A 21,251-nucleotide genomic window follows, 5' to 3' on the forward strand; every position below is an offset into this window, starting at 1 on the left:
TATATTTATGCAGAGCACCTAGTGGTTCAGAGTTAATTCTTTTTTTAATTGTTGATAGATCTTTATTTATTTATTTATTTATTTATTTATTTATTTATTTATATGCGGTGCTGAGAATCGAACCCAGTGCCTCACACATACCAGGTAAGTGCACTACCGCTGAGCAACAGCCCTAGCCCCCAGAGTTAATTCTTATTACAAGGAAAGTAGAATATTTCTGTAGTCAAATAAGCATTGATGTTATTTCCAGTAAAGTGAGGAATCATAATTCTGTCCTTAAAGTGTTTGATAAGCAATATAAATTATGAATTTTAAAAGAGACATTTAAATTTTAAATTTTATTCTAGTGGTTATTCCTATGGAAACTATATTTGGAAGGCTAAGATTCTCCTAGTGAGCTAAATAGTCAATAATAATATTATGTTTCTTTCTCTTGATTTATCATATTTACCACTCTGAAGATGATCAGCCACCAATAATGCATTTCCATAGAGTCCAGGGACTTTGTTGTTGTTTTATACATTCTCCAAATCCAAAAGGCACATTTGCTAATGAAATGATATAATGCTAAATCCCACAGAAACGTATATTCTGTATTCTTGAATAACAATTTTTTAAACACAGACATTCAGAATGGAGAGAGGTATTATGACAGAGTCACTTGGGACAATGAACTGATATTTTCTTCTGGCTTGCTGCCTAGCTATCCGTTGGGAATTCCCTATAGCAAGGGATCTCCAAGGGCTTAAATTGCTAAATAAAAATAAAATGGACTAGTGGTCTTAAGCATGTTTCTACTTTTTTATTGAAATAAATTTTAGTTAATAAGTTTAAGTTAGTGGTGTAAACTACCACCTACAAAACTTTAGAGTTTAACTCCTGGTATCAATAAGATGCAATAGAAAAAAATAATTTGTTTCCATTGCAAAATCAAAGAGCTACTAAAGGGAAATAAATACATATGAATTCATGTAATCCATATACTTAAACATGCATAAAATGTTTATATGATACTTGTTTAGAAATGGAAACAGTCACATTTATTATCACCAGTACATAAATATTTACATAAGTACTATGATTTAACATCTATGTCTGAGAAAGATAGATGTGTTGGTATATTTGGCTCTTTTTAAAAGATATAGTAAATATTTTAAATGTATCTCCATTATTAGGACTAGAATGAGAATCTTACCAATTAGGATATGTGAAATGAAGCTTGTCTTAAGATCAAGAACACATAAGATAGCAAAATAAAGAAATACTACAAAACGGATTGGGTGAAGGTCAATTGATATTTGAACTTTTGCACTTTTAGTTATTTGATTTTTAATCATGCTGTCTATATTGTCCATTTATACTCACTATCTTACACATGTTCCTGGTGTAATAGAAATGGCTAAAAAAGAATCCCCTATGCCTGCTATACAGCCTATATACTCAACACCTGGATTGATACATTAACTAATTTAGTTTCTTTAGAACATTTTCCTAATCTTATTTCCCATTTTGGGAAGACTTTAAAAATTGGCTCCTATATTTTTGGATAAAAGTACTATATTTACTGCTGAACAAATACAAAGTAATACATCTTAAAACATTATTTTAATTTTCATGCAGATAGCTAGGTTAACTATTGCTTTAAATGTTAGATATGGTGTTATAGAATATTGGGGTACAGGGATGTTAGAAGTAATCAAAATTTTAAGCTTTTCTTTTCAAATCTTCACCTAATATTTTAGTGAAGAGCTATCAATTCAACATTAAACTATAGGCTTCATAAAGGCAAAGACCAAGACTGTTTCATTTACAACCACATGTCAAGAACACTGCATAGTGACATGAAAACTGTTCTTAAATGAGTGAATAAAGATATTAAATGAGATTCCTTATATGTTTCTGGCACTGGGAAATTAAAAGATGCACACTATGATCCTTACTTTTAGGATTCTTACTTTCTTTTGTTTAAAAAAATATTTTTAGTTATAGTTGGACACAATGCCTTTATTTAATTTATTTATTTTTATGTAGTGCTGAGGATTGAACCCAGACCTTCACATGTGTGAGGCAAGTACTCCACCACTGAGCTATAACCCTAGCCCTAGAAATCTTACTTTCTTTGGGAGAAAATATATAAAGATGCTATGATATATGTGAAATGTAAGTATGACAATTTAAGCATGTTTTGTGATCTACAAAAGCACCAAATTAAGAGCAGTTTCTTCTGGTTGGTGGAAGTTGGTGGGGGTAGACATCTAGAAAAGACTAGAAATACAGGTGACATCTATAATGTGCCCTGAGGTCTGAGTAAGAGTTCACTAGGCAGATGAGGTAGAGTCGCCCAGACAGAGCAAAAACATTTGCAAAGGAGCAGTTATGAAAAAAGACAACATGTGATGGTGGTGTGGTCAGAGTATATTGAATGGCTTGGAGGACAGGAGGTACAATTGGGAAGTGAAACCAAAGCCAGGAAGAAAAGGGACACCTATGCTCTTCACGGACTTCATTCTCTAGGCAGGCTTTCTCACGAAAAGGAGTTTGGATTGAAGTTAAAAAAGACTGGATAATTTAGAAATGCCAGTAAAGAAACTGTTCACGTACTTGCCAGTTATTAAAAATGCAATGTTTCTGATATGACAGTTGCACAGGGAAATGAGATTTAAATATGCATTCTACTATCATGTAAGTAAAAAGATACTGAGGATTAGAGCAGGACATTTGATGAAAAAAGAGGAAGTATAAGAGATACTTTGAGGTACAACAAGAAATCACATGCAGGCAATGAAAATGTAGAAAAGTTTAAGGATGAACCTAGAGATTTTACACTGGGAAATTTGCTGGATTATGATTCATTAGCTAAAATAGAAAACACAGAAAAAAGAGCAGGTAAAAGGGAATAGCAATTGGGGAGTGGAAAAACAGGAGAACAAATGAATTTGGTTTTAGAATAGGTAAATTTGTGATGCTAATGTAATATGGGTTAGGAGATCAGAAGAAAGATCCTGACTAGATTGATAGATTTGTCACCATCCATTCCATTCAAATTGCAGACATTTAAATAAACAAACAAAAACTTTACCCACAAAACCCAAAAACCCATTGGTCTAAAGTTAGAAACTTGGGCACATCAATAATTAAAGGTGGGTGGAAGTTACAAATCTAGGAAAATAAAGGAAGGAGAGGATTGTGGACTGAATAGTGCCATGAAAGCCAAGAAAGAAAAGAATTTCCATGGAGGGCATGGTGGCACACTCCTATATTCCCAGCAGTTTGGGAGGCTGAGACAGGAGGATTGCAAGGTCAAAGCCAGCCTCAGCAATTTAGTGAGGCCCTAAAGTAAAGCAACTTAGTGAAACTCTATCTCTAAATGAAATATATAAAGGCAGGAGATATGGCTCAGTGTTTAAGCACCCCCTAGGTTCAATCCCTGGTACAAAAAAAAAAAAAAAAAAAAAAAAAAAAAAAAAACTTCCATGCAGAGCCTGCTGACAAATATGCCAAATACATGAGAAATTTTGGAAATTTGTCTTCTTTTGAATTTGATTCTAGAAGGACTTTGGCGGTTTGACATTAGATTAGTAAACAAAATGTGCTTCATGCTCCTGATTTCAAAATGATTCTTGTAAATATATGTTATTTCTTTAGAAATACATTGACCATCTTTTTGCCAGGGGTAATTTACCTTTGGACAATACTATTCCAAATATATAATTTTTTTTCTCATATCCACAGTGGGCTGAGGCAACTAGAAATTGAATTATATACACTGCCTTCTAAGGGCAGGGTAGTATTGATGGTTTAATTTCATAGTATCATAAAGTACCCACTTCGTATAACTTGGTTAGCAAAAAAGGCCAAAATCTAGACTCCTGGATCTTGACAGGTGTTCAATTTTCTCTATTCTGATACTAAGTAACACAAAGAACACACCCCCACACCCCCATACACACCCGCCCCCCCACCCCTACCCCCACACACCCACATACATCACAGTACTTTAGTACAGTTACATTAACTTCCTAATGGAAAAATCAAAATTACTGTTTGGCCCTATAACTTTTTAATATTTCCTTTTATATCACTGAAGAGAGATGATTACATTGCCATCTTTTCTTAGAGAAAACACCATGTGAAAGAAGACTCTGAATTGGTAAAAGAGGGACTCATTTCTATTGCTTAGGGGCCCTATTTTTAACTTTGTGGGATGAAAACACTGCACTCAAGTTAGATTAGAACCTTTTCTGGATCTCTCAAAGGGCTCTGGAGCAAAGTAGGAACTGGTACCTTGACTTTTTCGAGCTGATCTTGGAGAGAGTCAATGAGGAGATCGCCCACTGGCTGCCAGGATCCCTTGATCACCTCGGTCTGGCGCAGCTTGAGATCCAACTCATCTGTAGCTTCCTGAAGTTCCTGCAGTCTTTCAAGGGCCTCATCTATTTTCCTCTGCCAGTCAGCAGAGTGAAGGTTCAATTTTTCCCACTCAGTGTTGACCTCCTCAGCCTGCTTTCGTAGTAGCCGAGTGACATTCTGGGCTCTCTCTTCAGGAGGCAGCTCTAAATTGGCAATGCAACAAGGCTTTAGATCACATTCATTTTTTTTTTAAACAAAACATTGTTGAAAAGGTCAGACTAGAAGGAAAAAAGAGTACAGTTTAACAAGAGGCCAACCTACTGATTAATGACTATTTTACACTTTGGCATAGGTTTTGATATAGTTCAGAAACATCTGAAGTCTGTCTTCCTCAGTGAATCTGTTCTATCTTATATTAATCAGATAATCCAGATTCATTTAAGCTATTGAGGAAAAAAAATGTTAGGATGCACACCACAAGCTCTAATTTTCTTCAGTCAGGCTCTTAAATTGAAAATTAGCTTGTAGTTTTTGAAACAATAGAATTCATTCTCACAGATAAACTCTTTTGTTTATTATTTTCTAAATGTTCCAATAATGGATCACTAATCTCTTTTAATGTTTATTTATGGATGTGCAAACAGATTTATGCATGGTGGTTTATGATTCCTTGTTCTTTTTCAACATCTATGTTTAATTTGAATTGATTCTGTTTAACCTGGAAAATATGAAAGCTATCCAGACACTGGCAGCAAGAATGGATGGGCCGCTCTGTCACCACTGATCCTTCTATCAATATGTTATTACAGTTCCACATTCAATTACCTCTGGGCTCCTGGTAGAGTTTCTCTAGTCCTTCCAAAGGCTGCTCTGTCAGAAATATTCGTACAGTCTCAAGAGTGCTCATGATTACAGGTTCTTTAGTTTTCAATTCCCTCTTGAAGGCCTGTGAAATGAGATGAAAAGAAATGTTTATTTGGCTTGTGGCATTCTTCTCAAAATTAATCCTGGGTGCTCAGAACTTGTTTATGAAACTCCCAGGTCAATTTCTATCTTCTTTGTTTGTAAACTGATAGTCATAAATCAACAAAGAAGGTTATTGGGTCTTTCTGTTAATGAGGAAACCAATGTGTTTGTAAAACTATTCGAGGGAGAAGGAGGAGCTTTCAAGATACTTGATGCCCTCTCATTATGATGAGAACACTTTGTTTACATAACCTGACTGTCAAACTTAAAATTTAGAGCTAAAGTTGCAAGGTATTTATTGCAAAAACCCAAACATGGCTAATGAGGATTTAAATACACCCAAAATAATGGACATTCAAAGTATAACAGGAAGCTGGAACTACCATTTGGAGGTACCAAGGCTTTACTGAAGTATACAGTGAATCCAAATTGATAATCACCAGTTAATTCTCTCAAAATGTCTGACAGTGACTAAAACTGTATATTGAAAGTAAGCTAAGTAAAACTGTCAGTACTTTCAAAAAATACCCATTACATTATTCATTGTGACCTCTCTGAAAAGCAGAAGTGTTCTGAGCTGATGTAGTAATTGTGGGAAGAAGTTTCTATAAGTCAATAGACTTAGGTGTCTTTAGGCCATGTAATCTAGCTATCAATTTTAATATCAAATCTATAATTTCCCTTGATACAGGGGATTAAGAGAAAAACCTAAACCCATAGTTTCTGCCTTCAGGTAATTACTAAAACAAAAAAGAAAACTATATGGCTGAAGGTGTAGCTCAGTGGTGGAGAGCTTACCTAGTATGCATAAGGCCCTACATTTCATGCCCAGCATTGACCTCCCCAAAACAAACAAGCAAACCCCAAACAGCAACAACAACAAAACACAGAAACCTAACACACTAGAAGTACAGTGAAAAAGTATAAGTTCATATATAATCTAGTACTAAGAGGATGGTGGGGCATACTGTGAGACTAGACTAAATTAACAAATACTATGAAACCATTAAAGAAAGTTATTGACCAGGTTCTGTGATCTCAGAAGTGAAGGTGCTAATAAAATATTAATATTGCATAAATGGTAACATATTTATATAACAAAAACAGCAATAATAATTGCCCTGACTTAGGGCTTCAATATGCATATCTTTTTTTTTCAAATCTGCTTTATTTTTAGCAATGTTTACTACTGAATTTGAGCCTGTTCAAATAGGGAAAAAAAACTCACTACTATCCCCCTTTAAACTTCAGACATACTATTATGATACAGAAGTGCTCCAGACTGGATTGTATGAAATGTTTATCAATACAATCTTCATGTTACTCATCATTCAATAGAATCCTGAATCTTATACTTTGCAAAATGATTCGTCTTTCATAGTTATTTACAATTCAATTGAGAGAGGCAAGGTATTTGAACTAAAATAATGGAGTTGCACAAAATGGAATATTAGGATCCAGCCTGTGTATAGGGAAGTAATTTCTGTATTGTAGGATATTCTTGTGTCCTTGAAATCCTACTGGGTAGGTGGATTATTTACTCTGCTTGCATAGAAGGTTGATTCTATCTCTAATATTTCAATTGCAATCTGCATGTGTGTGTTTATGCTTCTGTATGTGTATGCACTTCTTGTAATCCTGTATTTTTTCCCACATTTAATTTTCCTAAATTCAAGAAAATTATCATTTTGCCTGGTTTCTTCATTTGGTCTTGACAGGAGGCAACTGATACTGCTAATTATAAAATAATGGTTACCTTTGTTGAACTATTGTATATCAGTGATTGTATTAGAGACTGGAAATCCAAAGCTGAATGCAAAACAGTTCTTCTTATTTAAGAACTTAAAATATATAATGGAAGAGTCAAACATATGAATCACTTCAATATAATGTGGAAAGTGCTACTGGTGTGTACAACCTCAGAAAAGCATCCCAGAGAAGATAATAATCATTCAGAATGAAAAAAATATGGCCATGAGTTAGTCAGGGAAGAATGGGTTATAGGACATTCCAAGAAGAGGAAAGTGCTAGTACAGAGAGATAATAGACATAATATCTTTATAGCATGTACCAAGATCTTTAAGCATTCTCATGTTTCTAGAACATATAGAACAAGGAGAGAACATGTCCTGAGATGAAGCAAGTCACTCTCATTATTGGGAAGTATATAAGATCTTTTAGGTAGAATTTGAAGCTCAGCCTCTCTATGAAATATAGCCCATATATAGTTTGCTAAAAGCCTAGGTGTTATGGTGTAGGTAATTAGCATCCCTTGAAAGAATTTAAGAGCTGCATGGAACAGGCATATGAATGTTTCAAATAGATCTTCCTAAAATAAATACAGTACTCCCCCCTTACCCATGGTTTCACTTCTCACAGTTTCAGTTACCCATGGTCGACCACAGTCTGAAAGGGTAAATGAAAAATTACAGAAATAAATAATTCATAAGTTGTAAATGTGCACTCTTCTCAGTAGCATGATGAAATATTGTACAGTCCTGTTTAATCCTCCCTGGGATGTGAATCATCCTTTTGTCCAATGTATCCATGTTGTTGTATACATTACTTGCCTGTTAGTCACTTAGTTGTCTCAGTTTTCACAATGACAGACATGATTTCCATAGCACTTGAGTTCAAATAGCCTTTATTTTACTTAGTAATGGCCTCAAAGAGCAATAACAATGAAATTAGCAATTTGGATAAGACAAAAGGAAGTTGTAAAGTGCTTCCTTTAAGTGAAAAGGGGAAAAATTTCAACTTAAGGAAAGTTTTTTTAAAAATCAGGCTGAAGTAGTTAAGTTCTAATGTCAGTTATGTTGTTAATTTCTTACTGTGCCTAATTCATAAGTTAAACTTTATCATAGGTATGTATATATAGGAATGTACACAGTGTATATAGAGTTATCTTTCATGTATTCATTGGGGGTCTTGGAACATAATATTTCCCCAAGATAATGGAGTACTACTACACAGATTGTATATTTGAGAAGGGCAGAAATGGATTCAGAGAAACAATTAGAGGCAACTGCAAGAATTCAGTGATAGAATATGAAAATGTGACCAAGGGCAGGGGTGCCAAGGGAAAAAGAAAACAGGGAGAGAATGGGGAAATGTTTAGAAAATAGAGATATGGGGATCTGGTGAGCAGATAGATGCTTTAGAGAAGTGAGAAGAAGAAACAAGAAGGACTCCTAGTTTTTATTCTGAGCAGATGTGTAAACAGTGGGTACAGTTAGACAAAGTATGAGAAAATAAACTTTCCTACAAAAGGCTCTAGCCTCCTGAGAACTTTCCCATACAATGTGAATTAGATCTGTAACCATTTGTCTAGTTAATTTCTATGATCCAAGAGGGCCAAGTGAATATACCCCAGAGCAGATTCCCTGGCTAAACTCCAAGTTGTCTGAAAGACTGGAGTGGCTATCTCTCTTGGTAATCACATTTCAAAAAATATGAAGCCTAGACCTTTGAGACATTTTTAGACTGAGAAATGTGAGACACATGGGGCAGCTAGCTGGTTCCTTGAGAAGCTGGAAGTAGACTCAGGCCCCATATGCTTCCAATGAGAATCTTTCAGGGAGAGAAGGACACCTGCATCCTTCTCCTTTATAAACAGAGAAAAATAAAATTTTCATGCAAGTAGAAATTTCCTAGGCTCTTGTTTGTGGTCTCTTCAGCCACTCAAACAGGAAATATTTTATCAACATTCATCATGTCACCACAGGGTCAAGTTTCTTTAGGCAGAGGGGGAAAACAATATTTACTATAAAGTATTTAAAAGAAATTTGGCTCTGATACAAATATCTCATGTGTATTCAGGATAAAATTAATAAATACTAATATAAAAGCTTGACCCCAAGGGAGAATCCTGTATAGGAAACGGAGTAAGAGGACATGATATGTTCAACTTGGAGAGGTAAGATTCCTTCCATAAGGAAATAATAAAGTCACTGGAGAGAAGAAAAGGAAATTCAGGAGTCATTCTCTCATTCAGATAATATATACTGAGTGCCTATATATCAACATTTAATGAGTAGAGATAAAAATAGAATCTCAAGAGAACAAAAAATAATGGAAAGGTGGAGAGTGTGGGGTAAATGAGGAATACAGAATTATTGAAGAGAGTGACAGTTTGGAATAGTAAGAAGGAAACCAAGAGTGAGCAATCATGACACACAAAGGTCAAGCCAGATCTGCACTGAAAATGTTCATTGGACTTGGTAAGAGCGGTTTAGTGGAGGGCAATAGTCTAAGAAATAGAATTAGCCAAGGAAGAAGAGGAAGAAGAAATAGGTATTTCCAGTGAAAACTACCTTATTTTTTTCTGATAAGAAACAGAGGACAATAGGACAAGAAGACAGAGGATAAGAAAAGGAAGAATGCTCTTTTTAGGATAAGAATAATGTGAATTTAGAATGAATGACAGAAGCTAGCAATAGGGTAACCAATAGTCTTGGTTTTCCTAGCACTGAAGTTTTCAGGATGTGAACCTCCAACGTTAAAACCAGAACAGTTCCAGGAAAATTGAGCAGTCCTCAGAAAACCAAGATAGTTGGTCATGCAAGTAGAAAAAGATATATTGAAAAACTGGACAGGAGAAAGTGGAGGTAATTGGGGGGGGGGAAGGTCTGTAAAATAAGGAAATGCATCTTAAAGGTCTCATCAAACTTAAAATGCCCAAAATAATATTTGATACAATTCCATTGTTGAAACTAAAAATTAAACAATTTGAGGCGAAGGGCCATCCATTGTAAGAGACCACTTGTTTGCCCCTCGAGTTATTGCCAAGGACTTAGTTCCACCACAGCTGCACAGTTCATTTCTTAAATATGACTCATTGAGTATTAAAATTGAGTTTAACAAAAAGACAAAGGAATTTCTGTCATTACAAAGACATAAGCACCATTATTTTCACATCATTGCTTGAAATTAAGAAAAGAAAGTAGATAGAAGAGAAGGTTACATGATTATATCTTCAGAATTTAGTACAATTTAGACTAAATTTTGTAAAAGGGTAAAAACACAGACAAAAGGGAAGAAATGCTTCATGAAACTGAGAGGATAAAGAATATTATAATGTTTGTGATTATGTGAAAAACAAGCAATAATGTATCATATTAAACATGGTTATATGAAAGATTCTCCATTTATTTAGTTAGCAAATTTTGAGCACCTATTATGTACAAACACTATTTTAGGCAATGGCTAGCAGTGGTCCTTGCAGCATGGAGTTTCATGAGAGATAAATAAATATAGTTAAGGAAAAGATTCTGTATTAAAATAATGGAAGATCAAAATTTCAGCATCTAATAACTTACCATGAACTTCATGCTCTAATATATTGCATTTTAAGAGGATGGAAGATGGAGACACTTTTAAACAAAAATATGAACATTCAATGCAAAAAACCTTGATTTTTTGATAATAAGCACCTTGTTTCTCAAAGAAAGACTATGTTGAATGAGGTTTGGGAAAATACATGTTTATATACAACATTGATTTTCTCTTTTAGGTTATGGTTAATATTTTATCAGCAACTCATTTTGTTCATATTATGATATAAAAAGTTATTGGATAAGGATAACTTCCCCCATACACATAACAGAACATAGTTTTACAATATTTAGATATCAATATTCAAATGTTAAGGTAATTACTTCCTTAAATAGATACAATTATTTTTTTTAAATATCATTGTCTCCATACCTTTCTCTTCAGTTTTCCAAGATAGACCCAAGGGTTCACAATAGGTATGTGGAGGAATTAGAAGCAATTAGTAAAGATTTAGAGCACCTCTGTGTAAATAAAATAATATTTTATTGTATAAATGAGAAAAAATAGGCTTACTGAATTGATGTTTTTTCTTTAGATTTTTTTTTATACTGGGGATTGAGCCTACTATTTTTACCACTCAAATATATCCCTAGCTCTTTTTAGTATTTATTTTGAGGGAGGTCTTGCTATGTTGCTGAGGCTGGCCTTGAACTTATGATCCTCCTTTCTTGGCCTCCTGAGTTTCTGGGATTACAGGTGTGGGCCACAATACCTGGTATTCTTCAGCTTCCTAAGGTTTAAAAAAATTACATGAAGCCCTTATGATGTTATGGTAATGGTAAATTCCAAAGTAAATCAATTTATTTTGAATGTTAAATTATTTGATGGATATTGCTCACAGATTATAAATACTGGCCAAATGGGTGACTGATTCCTTATTAATTAATCCATTCAAAATTATTCATTTTAAACCTATTATTTATAAGGTAGGGAAAATTTAAGGACTTGATCTCTATCTTTAAAGAGTCAATCATTTGGTTAAGTACATACATTTTTGGTGTATTTTTTAATATTGTGAAAGTTACTCCAAAGAAAATTGAGGTATAGATAAATTAGGGTGTACTTAAGGCCATTGATTGATTGGATACTTTCAATCCAAATGTTGAAATTCCTAAGCCAGTCTGATAGCAAAACAAAACAAAGACTCTTTGAATCATAGTAATTTCGAAACTATGCAAGTAGAAATATCTCATGGATATGAAGCAAATCAGAAACTTTAAAAATACCTGAAAGTAATGGAGAAGAATCGAGGAATTGATGTTTTTATTTTCTACCCCACCTGCTTCCAGAAAATAAAAAGATATATATATATATATATATATATATATATATATATATATATATCACCAAAAACTAATAATAACATAAATAGAAATAGCTCAGAACCACATGTGGAAGGGATGAAGGGTGAGATATTGACTTATTTAAGGTACCTCAATTAGACAGGGACAAGACGAGCACTGTGGGCCCAGGTACTGACATTAGAGGTAGAAAAACTATTTTCTTTCCTCTAGGGACAGGGGATACAGGATCCTTTTACGATGGATGAGAATAAATCACAGATGTATTTCAATCATGTACTTTCCCTGGAGCTAAATTTTACCTATAATCCCATTGAAGTGGCAAACTTCTATTTGTGTTAATCAAACTGAAATCTGATGGAATGATTGTATATGATTCCCATATTCAGAAACAGAACTTGACAGAACCATCTTGCAAGCCTGGTTGGAGTGATGAAAAAAATACAGTCCTGAGTGGCAGGAGCCCTGAGGTCTAAGTCTGGTCTGGGCCAGAACCTGGCCACAGTGATCTTGAAAAGGTCACCAAATCTCTTTGAGCCTTTGCACTTTTCTTTGTAAAATGTCAAGCTTTTTAACCACCTTATTCAAGTTTGAATATTCAGTTCTAAAACTCTACCATCAACATATTTAGATCATTAATTGGCCAGAGACCTGTTAATAAGGTGGCAGCTTAAAATGGTCTCTGCTGCACATCATTACTAATGATAAAAATCATAGCCATAGCTTGGCACATGGTAGATTCTTAATAAATATTCTTGAATAAAAAAATCAGAATATCCAGTTAGAAAACCAGGATGTGTTATATAGATAGGCCAGTTTTACTTAGAAGCAAAATAAGGTTTCCATCTGAAAGTCTTAGGTTTATGTGTATGCATATCTTCTTTTTTTGTTATTTCATCTAAAAGTCTTATTTTGTGAATCATTAGAGGGAAAAAAAGTTTGCCCATTGGGAAAAATAGAGAGTTCTTATTCTGGGCTTACTCTTAAGTTCTATATACAAAGCTGAGTGTAACCTTTGAGTTATTTCCTGCAATTTCCTTAAGAGGTGGTTCTATTAGCTCTGCCTTTTTTAACCCAGTAGTTTCTTAAAGGAGATATTTATGTCCAAATACTCACAAGTTTCATGATTTGAACTACTGGTTGGGGCTTTTTCTTTGCTCTGCAACATTTTCTAGATGAAAGAACACTAGATGGACCCTAAAATTTAGAGTGATACAATTGTTCCATTCATTCAAAAAATGGTCACTGAGCAGACATAGGCAAGGGCATTAACATAGTCATATCTGTAATTTGATCAGTATTTAATAGTGTTGTCATCCTATAGTATCATTCTGGTTCCCATATTATTTCTACCTCATCTATATGCATCCTATTTTGTGTCTATGTCTAGTAAGAGGGTTGTTGAACACAATTCTGTCACCATAATGATCCTCCTCATTTTAAAGAGCCATCCTATTTATGGAGACTCAAACACATAAAAATATTTTACCAAATGCTAACTTGGGGGGACAGTCAATGATCAATTAATTCAAAACCACTTTTTGAAAAAGGACAAGGATTTAGAAGTGTGGTATGTGACATGGTGACAGGAATATTGCTTCAAAGAATCTAAATAAATTTATAAGGGTTCATGAAATAAAGAAATGTGAAGAAAGAGGCAACAGAACAAAATCCAAAAGACCACATTCATCTGGGATAGCTACCATTAGAGAAGTTGTGAAAATGGGCATGTAGGCTGAAAAGTAGAGGTCAAAATCATCTTTTAAAAAAATGTAATAGGGGCTGGGGATATAGCTCAGTTGGTAGAGTGCTTGCCTCACGTGTATAAGCCCGGGGGTTCAATCCCCAGCACCACACACAAATAATTGTAATAATGCTTAACATGAGATCTATCCTCTTATAAAATTTTAAGTGCCAACATCAGTATTGCTAACTATACTCTATGCTGTATAGCAGATCTCTAGAACTTATTCTTCTTCCATGACTGAAACATTATATCCACTTAGTAACAATTTTCCCCAACTTCTAGCATCCATCTTTCTATTTTCCACTTTTATGAGTTTGATTACATAGTCATCTTTAAATAAGGTGATACAAAGTTTCCATCTTATTTTTTTACTCCACTATTTAGTAAAAGTGAAGATAAGGGAATGTAATATCAGAAACATGTAGCCATTGTTTCAGATGGTCAACCACATGAACCAAAGAATTAATTTTTAAATGGGGTTAATCAATTTGAAGCAAAGCTGAAGAATGGTTGTATTCTAAGGCTGAAATTAATTTTTTAAAAATCTAATTACACTCAGTGAGAAAACATTTTTATGTGTTTTTTTTGGAAGAATTTGTTTAACAAACTCCTTGTTAAGATTTAGTTTTCTGGGAGTCTTTTAAGATAAAAGTTTTATTCTCTGAGACAAAGGACATGGGCTAGAATAGAGCCCAGGATGCTTGCAAGTCTGTGATATTTTGGAAGAATAATTTAGTGCCCACACAGCATCTTGAACAGCTGTTTGACTCTCAGTCCTAGGACTGGGCTGTTTCCAACAACCGCTGGGGAAGTCACTTCCTACTGACAATAAAGTTGTTAAGCTCTGAACTGACCTTGAAGAATCACTAAAAACATCTTTATCTGTTCCCATGACCATTTAGAGAATTAGGTCTTAGATCATTTAGCCTAAACCCTAAAATCTGGAAATTCCTTCTGAAGTGATAGCACAAATGAATGGATTAATAGAAAATCCAGGGACAAATTAATTTATATCTGTTCTTGAGAGGCTCAGCCAAAATATGAGAATGTCAAGTGTAAATACTGTACCATTTGTGTTGTCTATCAAAATAATCCAAAAGCAGAACCCTTGATTTGCTCTAAGCACATATCTTCAAACATGATCTTCTTCAAGTCTTTCTCATAACCATAAATGGCACTAACAGTTACCTATTTATGCAAACTATAGACCTCAGAGTTATCTTTGACTTTTCTTTTTCTCTTGTACCCACATCCCATCTATCTTAAGAATTATCTCCTTAACCTTCAAAATATTTCTTGATTCAAATAATATTTTACCATATCCATCGTTTCCACTCTGGTCCAAGTCATTGTCATTTCCTTCCTAGATGACTTTGCCACCCTCCCAACTTTCTCTGTGCTTTCAGTTTTGCCCCTTCTGGTCAATTCTGTGTACAGTAGGCAGAGTCAACTCCTAAACACAATAAATCATGTCACATCATCCCTGCCGAGAGCCCTCCAGTTATGTCTCACCACACACAGATTAAAATCCACCTCCAAACTAAGGCCTACAAGACCATTAACTATCTGGCTTGTTTGTCTCTCTGTCTCTATGTAGTAGCCTGCTCTTATTTTCCTTGAGGAACACTGCCCATCTCACTTTTCCTTGAATACTCCCAATCTGTTCTTATACTCGGGGTTTTGAATTTGCTGCACATTCTGCCTTGAATGCTCTTCACCAAAGGTCTTTGCTTGGCTCATTCACTCACATAGATCTCTGCCCAAATGTGACCTTCTCAGATAGGTCAATATTCCCCCAGTATTTCTCTGTCCCGGCTTCATTTATTTTTTTTCTTCATAGCACTTACTACTATCTGGCATTATTTTACATATTAATGTATTGGTTTTACAATGTATATCCCATATTAAAATTGAACAACTATGGGTGCAAGGACTTGTTTTGTTTACTACTATATCCTCAACCCCTGCTATAGACACTCAATAAATAGTTCCTGAAAGGATCAATAAGTCTTCAGAATCTTAGTTATACAAATTTTCTGGGCAAAGGAAGAAAAACAGATCAGGGGTTCATTTGTAATTAAAGGAATAAAGTGCTTTGTGAAGGCAAAACACTATACAAATATTATTTTCAAAGTATTTGTCAAGATATCAAAATATTTTGACAAAGTAAAAAGAAAACTTTGGTAGAGAAATCAATTTGTAAATTGTTCACTTTTCATCTTGTTATAGTCATTAAAGAATAGCAGCAATTCCTAGATGACTCCATTCTTACATTTTTGATGATACAGCTACTTTTTAGAAGTTTTCCTCAAATGCCTAGAAATGCAGGTCTAAAAATAAGTCTTAAGTCTCTTCTATTCAGCATCCCTAAATATGACTGCATAGGATATCACACTTATGCAAGTATAATTTCCGCTATTAGTGATGAAGAATAGATCAAAAAGATGTCTATTTCCTCCAACATAGCTAAAAAGATATCTTAAAAGAGTCATAACTAAAAATTAGATTTACAGGGGAGCCAAGCTTGTTTTGGAGTTTAGAAACTCCAAGAGGCCAGGTCATTGAATGTTGGAATGAATTACTCTATCACAACCTTTTGTTGTTTTTCAGAGGTGATAGGGGAGACTGCATTTTTCTTAACACAGAGCTGACTTAAATCTTAACATTCACAAATGGCACCCACAGACATTTTCTATTTCTGTGTAAAGAAAAGACAGAGAACTCATCTAGTTACCATATGTACTAAAATGTACCCAAAGCAAGCAGGCCAGCATTGATAATAGAATTAGCTTAAATAAATGTATAATCTACAACATGATTTCAGGATAATTTTATTGAATTTCTGAACCTCTGCCTCACTTCATGGTGACTTCCGAAGAAATCGAACATGCATAATATATGACCTGACAAATGAACAAGTAAACTACTTTATTCAAGCCTTTTCATTTGTCAACAGCATCCAAGTAATAATGGCTTTCTGTCCACTGTTTTAATAATGTATGTATTGATTACTTCCATCTAAATCTTAACCAGAAAATATTGGGAAGCTTTGAAGGTGTCCTTAATGGTCTCTAGGGAAGGGATTATAGAGATTTTTAAATTGAAAGATAAAAACCTAATGACAAACAATTTCACTAGTAAAAATGTAAACAAAAAGTCATTACCTACAGCGTTCTTATAATCAAGACCTAATCCCCTTTTGGATTTGGGATAAGAAGAAAGGAATGAAATAAGCTCATGGTTTATTACAGTTTTCCTTAGAAATTCCCTACTATGATTTGCTCCTTTAAGCCTGTCTCTAGGTTAATCACAGAAGAAGACGAGTAATAAATATCACTTTAGTGACTGCTCAAGTAAAACAAAGGAAGTCAGTTTTAAAAATATATCTGGACCAGAATAATACTCACTAATTGAAAACGAGTCAGTCTAGTGAGGCAAGTAATGAGGAACTGTAAAAGCCAGGATAATATATTCGAAAGATATAAAAATTGGTCACTTTATATTTGCTAAGGCACATTTGAGCTTTAATTATTTATAACACTTCACCACATATGGAGCATTATTTTATTAATTAGTCTTGAGAGCCATTCAGTTGTAGTTGTTATGCTGCCCAGCTGGTTTGGGGAACACAGATCCACTCTCCTGGGTGTGAAAATTACTTTGAGGAGTGAGACTACGGTCCCTGTATGGACTACCTTAGAATTACCTACAGGAAAATCATATATCTTTCTACCACAGAAACTGAGACTGATTATATATTTTCACTTGAAGAAAACAGCATAAGAAATATGACATTTTGCTATCAACTTTCATCATTAATATGAAATGATATCCAAAGAAAATGTGAATTATTTTTTTTTAAAAATTCCCGATTTATACAAAATAAAAGCAAATCTGAACAACGTTTGATTATAGTTTCAACTTTTGACATCTTAATGGGATATGTGTTCCCATAAAAAGCAAAAACCAAGGGCACTAATAATTTACAACAGACTGTAAGCAAATGATTTTAAAAAGGTGACACTGCAAATACATGGGGAATAAGTTTCCGATTACAAGTGACCCATCTTGATACCAAACATTCTATATAAACAACAACTGAATCAAGAAACACAAAGAGAGCTAGATAATTTATAATCCTATAAAAACAGCAAAGTAAAACAAAAGTCTAATAAAAGTAAAGTACAATATCTGTAAATGACTAGATCTTGAGGGAGCTTTATCCTGATTGTGTTTCCTTTTTCTCTTTCTAACAAACTTCAGAAAATTGGATGGAATGATCCAGTTTCAAGGATTTTCTTTTGTTCTTTTTGTCCACAGCTAACAAGTGTATCACTAACCAGATGACCCTTGCATTATAGCTATGAAAAGGCTACTGCATCAATGTGACAAAACTGAATACAATCAGTGCTAAATTATTCTCTCATTGGCATTCAGGAGTGATGATGCCCTCTGAGGAAAGGAGAGTAAGACACTTTATGACAAGAATTTTCCTTAAAGATACCAAAAGAGACACATGAGATCACTGGGCCAGACTATAAATAAAAACAACATGCATCAAAGTAACTCTACACACTTTACAAAAAGATGCTTAGTTGGGAATAAACAGAAAACCCTGTAGGTAAGGAAGGAACATCACTATTCCTTCTTTCCTTGTCTTTGTTGTTGGTAGACCAGAGAAGGAAAAAGGTTAATGTTAGTTTTCACTATTTATTTTTCCTTCTTCCCACTCCCTCTCCTTTCTTTTTTTCCCTTGATTCCCTTTTCCATTATGTATTGTCTACCATGTACTAGGCAATATGTAAAGTTGTAGGTATAAAAATGACACCTCACCCTCACCACAAAAAGCTTCTTGGAGTATGTGGTATATGCAGGGTGATTGACATTCATCAAATAATCACACATATGCACAATGACAAAGAATGGTTAAGTCATACAAGGAAAGGTAGATAGAGTTATGATAGTGTATAAAAGCTAGATTTGGTAAAATGTGGGCATTACACGAAAGTTTGCATAATGACTGAGCCAAAATGTGAAGGATTAGTAGATGATAATGTGGGCATTATGAGGGTATAGGTGTGGATAGAAAGGGTTTCAGACAGAGGACCAGTATGTTCAAAATGTTACCTGAGAGAAATATTGAGAACTTAAACAAAATAAGACAGTATGACTGGTGTTCTACTAGCAAGGGAAAGAGCAGTAAGAAAAGAAAAGGTTGAGTTCAAACCAGCCACAGAAGACCTTATGCCTCTAACTTGAGATTTTGGCCTTTTTCCAAGGGGATTGAGAAGCCACCAAAGAGTGTGAAGATGAAGACTGATGTAATTCAATTTACATTTTTACATAGACTAGTCTGAGTGAAATGTAGAGATTGCAGTGTAGGGGTGGTAAGAACAGATGCAGAAAGGTTAAGAGAAATAGGTTTCGTAACTATGGTGAGGACAGTAGTACAGAGTTGCAAAATAGTTTGGAGGTAAACTGACCCATGGATGTGGTAACAACTGAAGGCTGGAGGTTGGTCACTCTGAAAAGGAACCTTGCTAATTTGCTGTCATGTTGCTTGGTTAGCAGAAAATATGTAGATCCTCCAAGTTTTGAGGTTTTAGAGATTGCAGCAACAAAAAAGATTAAAAAAAAAAAAGGTTTGAGAGCATTGGAAAACAGGAAAATGTGAGATGATTAAATCTAAGTTGTAATTGGAGGTAGGTAAACATGAAGTAGGACTAGAAGTAATGTGTAAAACACAGAGTTATCAATGGGCTAGAAGTCCTGTTAGGTCAAAGAAAGGTAATAGGTGAGCACACCTGAGTGAACACATGAATCAAGAAAGGATTATTTAACTCTGGTACATGTTACCCTAACTCTAGCATTTACATTTCCCTGAATCACATCATGAGGTGAAATTCCTGAGTCAAGACTGAGAGTTTTAAGTACAAACGTTTTACCACTATTAAAAAGCTACCAAAGCCAATAACCAGGGATAGCAAAATAGTATCTATAATAAAATACTGGCTAAAAGGGACCATGAAAATTATTTGTGACATATCCTCATCTTTCAGTTGCTGAACAAAGTAGTGATGGCAATCAAAATTTATGACGAATATTACTAGTCTCAATCTCCTGATTCCTGGTGCACTTGTAAAATGATTTATTTTCTTTGGTTTCTGGAACTAGATTAAAATTACAGATTTTTACAGAAATTCAATCTCATTTCACCTTATCATATAATGTCTTCTATTTAAAATGTTCACCGTTCTCAATTAATATTTTCTGCATACATACCATTGTTTTGACTATTTATTCAAATAACGTTTAAAAATATAGCAGTGTTAAATTTTATCACACTATAAAAGCTAACTTAAGATTCTTAATTATTCTTGAAAATAGAAGGGAGGTATGTGGGATAGAGGAAGGGTATGAGGGGAAGGGAGAAGGAATGGGACAAGGGAAGAATGGTGGAATGAATCTGACCTAATTTTCCTTTGTACCTATATGAATACACTACAGTGAATCACAACTTTATGTATATCCAAGAGACACTAGTTAAAAGAAAAACTATAAAGAGAAGAAAGATTAATAGAATAGAGGAAAGTGAATAGGGAGGATGGAAGGAAAAGAGGAAGTACTGGGGACTAAATTAGAGCAAATTATATTCCATCCTTGTATAATTATGACAAAATGAACCATAATATTATGTATAACTAAAATGAACTAATAAAAAATAAAATGACAAAAGATATTCTGATTTATATAAAAGGAAATAGCTAAGGGAGAAACTGGCAGTTTTCTGGGCATTCTTTTGCAAAGACCCCTGGGTCTTCTTACATGTTCTCTTCCCCTTTTGTAATCTTCTATATTCCCTTCTTTGGAATAATGGAAACCCTTGACATTTCTTTGAGATGCCACCTTTGGCTGAGTCTCCATAGAGATGTTTCCTTTAAGTACTGAACATACAAAAGGGGTGCAATTTTATCAAATTTTTGTTATTTGGTAATAATTTATTTGGTTGGCTATTCATTTCTGTTCGTGTGTCTTTTATTCTCATTTCAAAAAGACTTACTGTCAGTGTCCATTCTACATCAGATGTTTTGCTAGGCTATAGGTCTTAGAAGTGAGCAAGGCCACATCTCTGCCTTTCTCACTCAGAGCCTAGAAGAGCAGATAGAAACGTAAAAAAAAGAAACAACTGATCACTGCTGGAGAATGCTAGTAACCAAATCATTATTTTTTAAAATTGTCAAAGTACAATACAAACATTTATCTTCCTTATCCCATATGAATAGTACACTGGGTACTCAAATAGTACATTGGGTATCTTCCCTATCCCATAAGAATATACAAAGATTATTTTCTCATATTTTCCAGATAAAAAAGGAAAATGAAATGATAGAAATTTGCAATTAGCACATTGCAACTTCTAGCAAGTAATCATTAACAGCTGCTAAAATTATACACAAAAGAGAAAACAAGGTATTATGTGTCTCCTGATGATAGAAGAATACGCTAACATATATTAAGCAGTCTTGAAAAAAAAGCCAAACATGTTTATGATC

At 34.2% G+C, this 21,251-nt stretch overlaps 1 protein-coding gene across 8 annotated transcripts in view; it reads right to left on the bottom strand.

Moving 5' to 3' along the window:
- Nucleotides 1-21,251, bottom strand: part of Dmd (dystrophin) — a 2,062,171-nt gene that overhangs the window by 359,587 nt on the left and 1,681,333 nt on the right. For 7 of the 8 annotated variants that reach the window (XM_071606751.1, XM_071606753.1, XM_071606749.1 and 4 more), the window contains 2 exons: nucleotides 5,176-5,296; nucleotides 4,285-4,553 (listed from right to left, as the gene is read on the bottom strand). In XM_071606751.1, coding sequence (XP_071462852.1) covers nucleotides 4,285-4,553; nucleotides 5,176-5,296 — 390 coding nt within the window. The remainder of the gene's footprint in view (nucleotides 1-4,284; nucleotides 4,554-5,175; nucleotides 5,297-21,251) is intronic. The other variant, XM_071606750.1, reaches the window with a different exon arrangement.

The sequence above is a fragment of the Marmota flaviventris genome, chromosome X (assembly GCF_047511675.1).
Source record: "Marmota flaviventris isolate mMarFla1 chromosome X, mMarFla1.hap1, whole genome shotgun sequence".
Taxonomy (NCBI): Eukaryota; Metazoa; Chordata; class Mammalia; order Rodentia; family Sciuridae; genus Marmota; species Marmota flaviventris.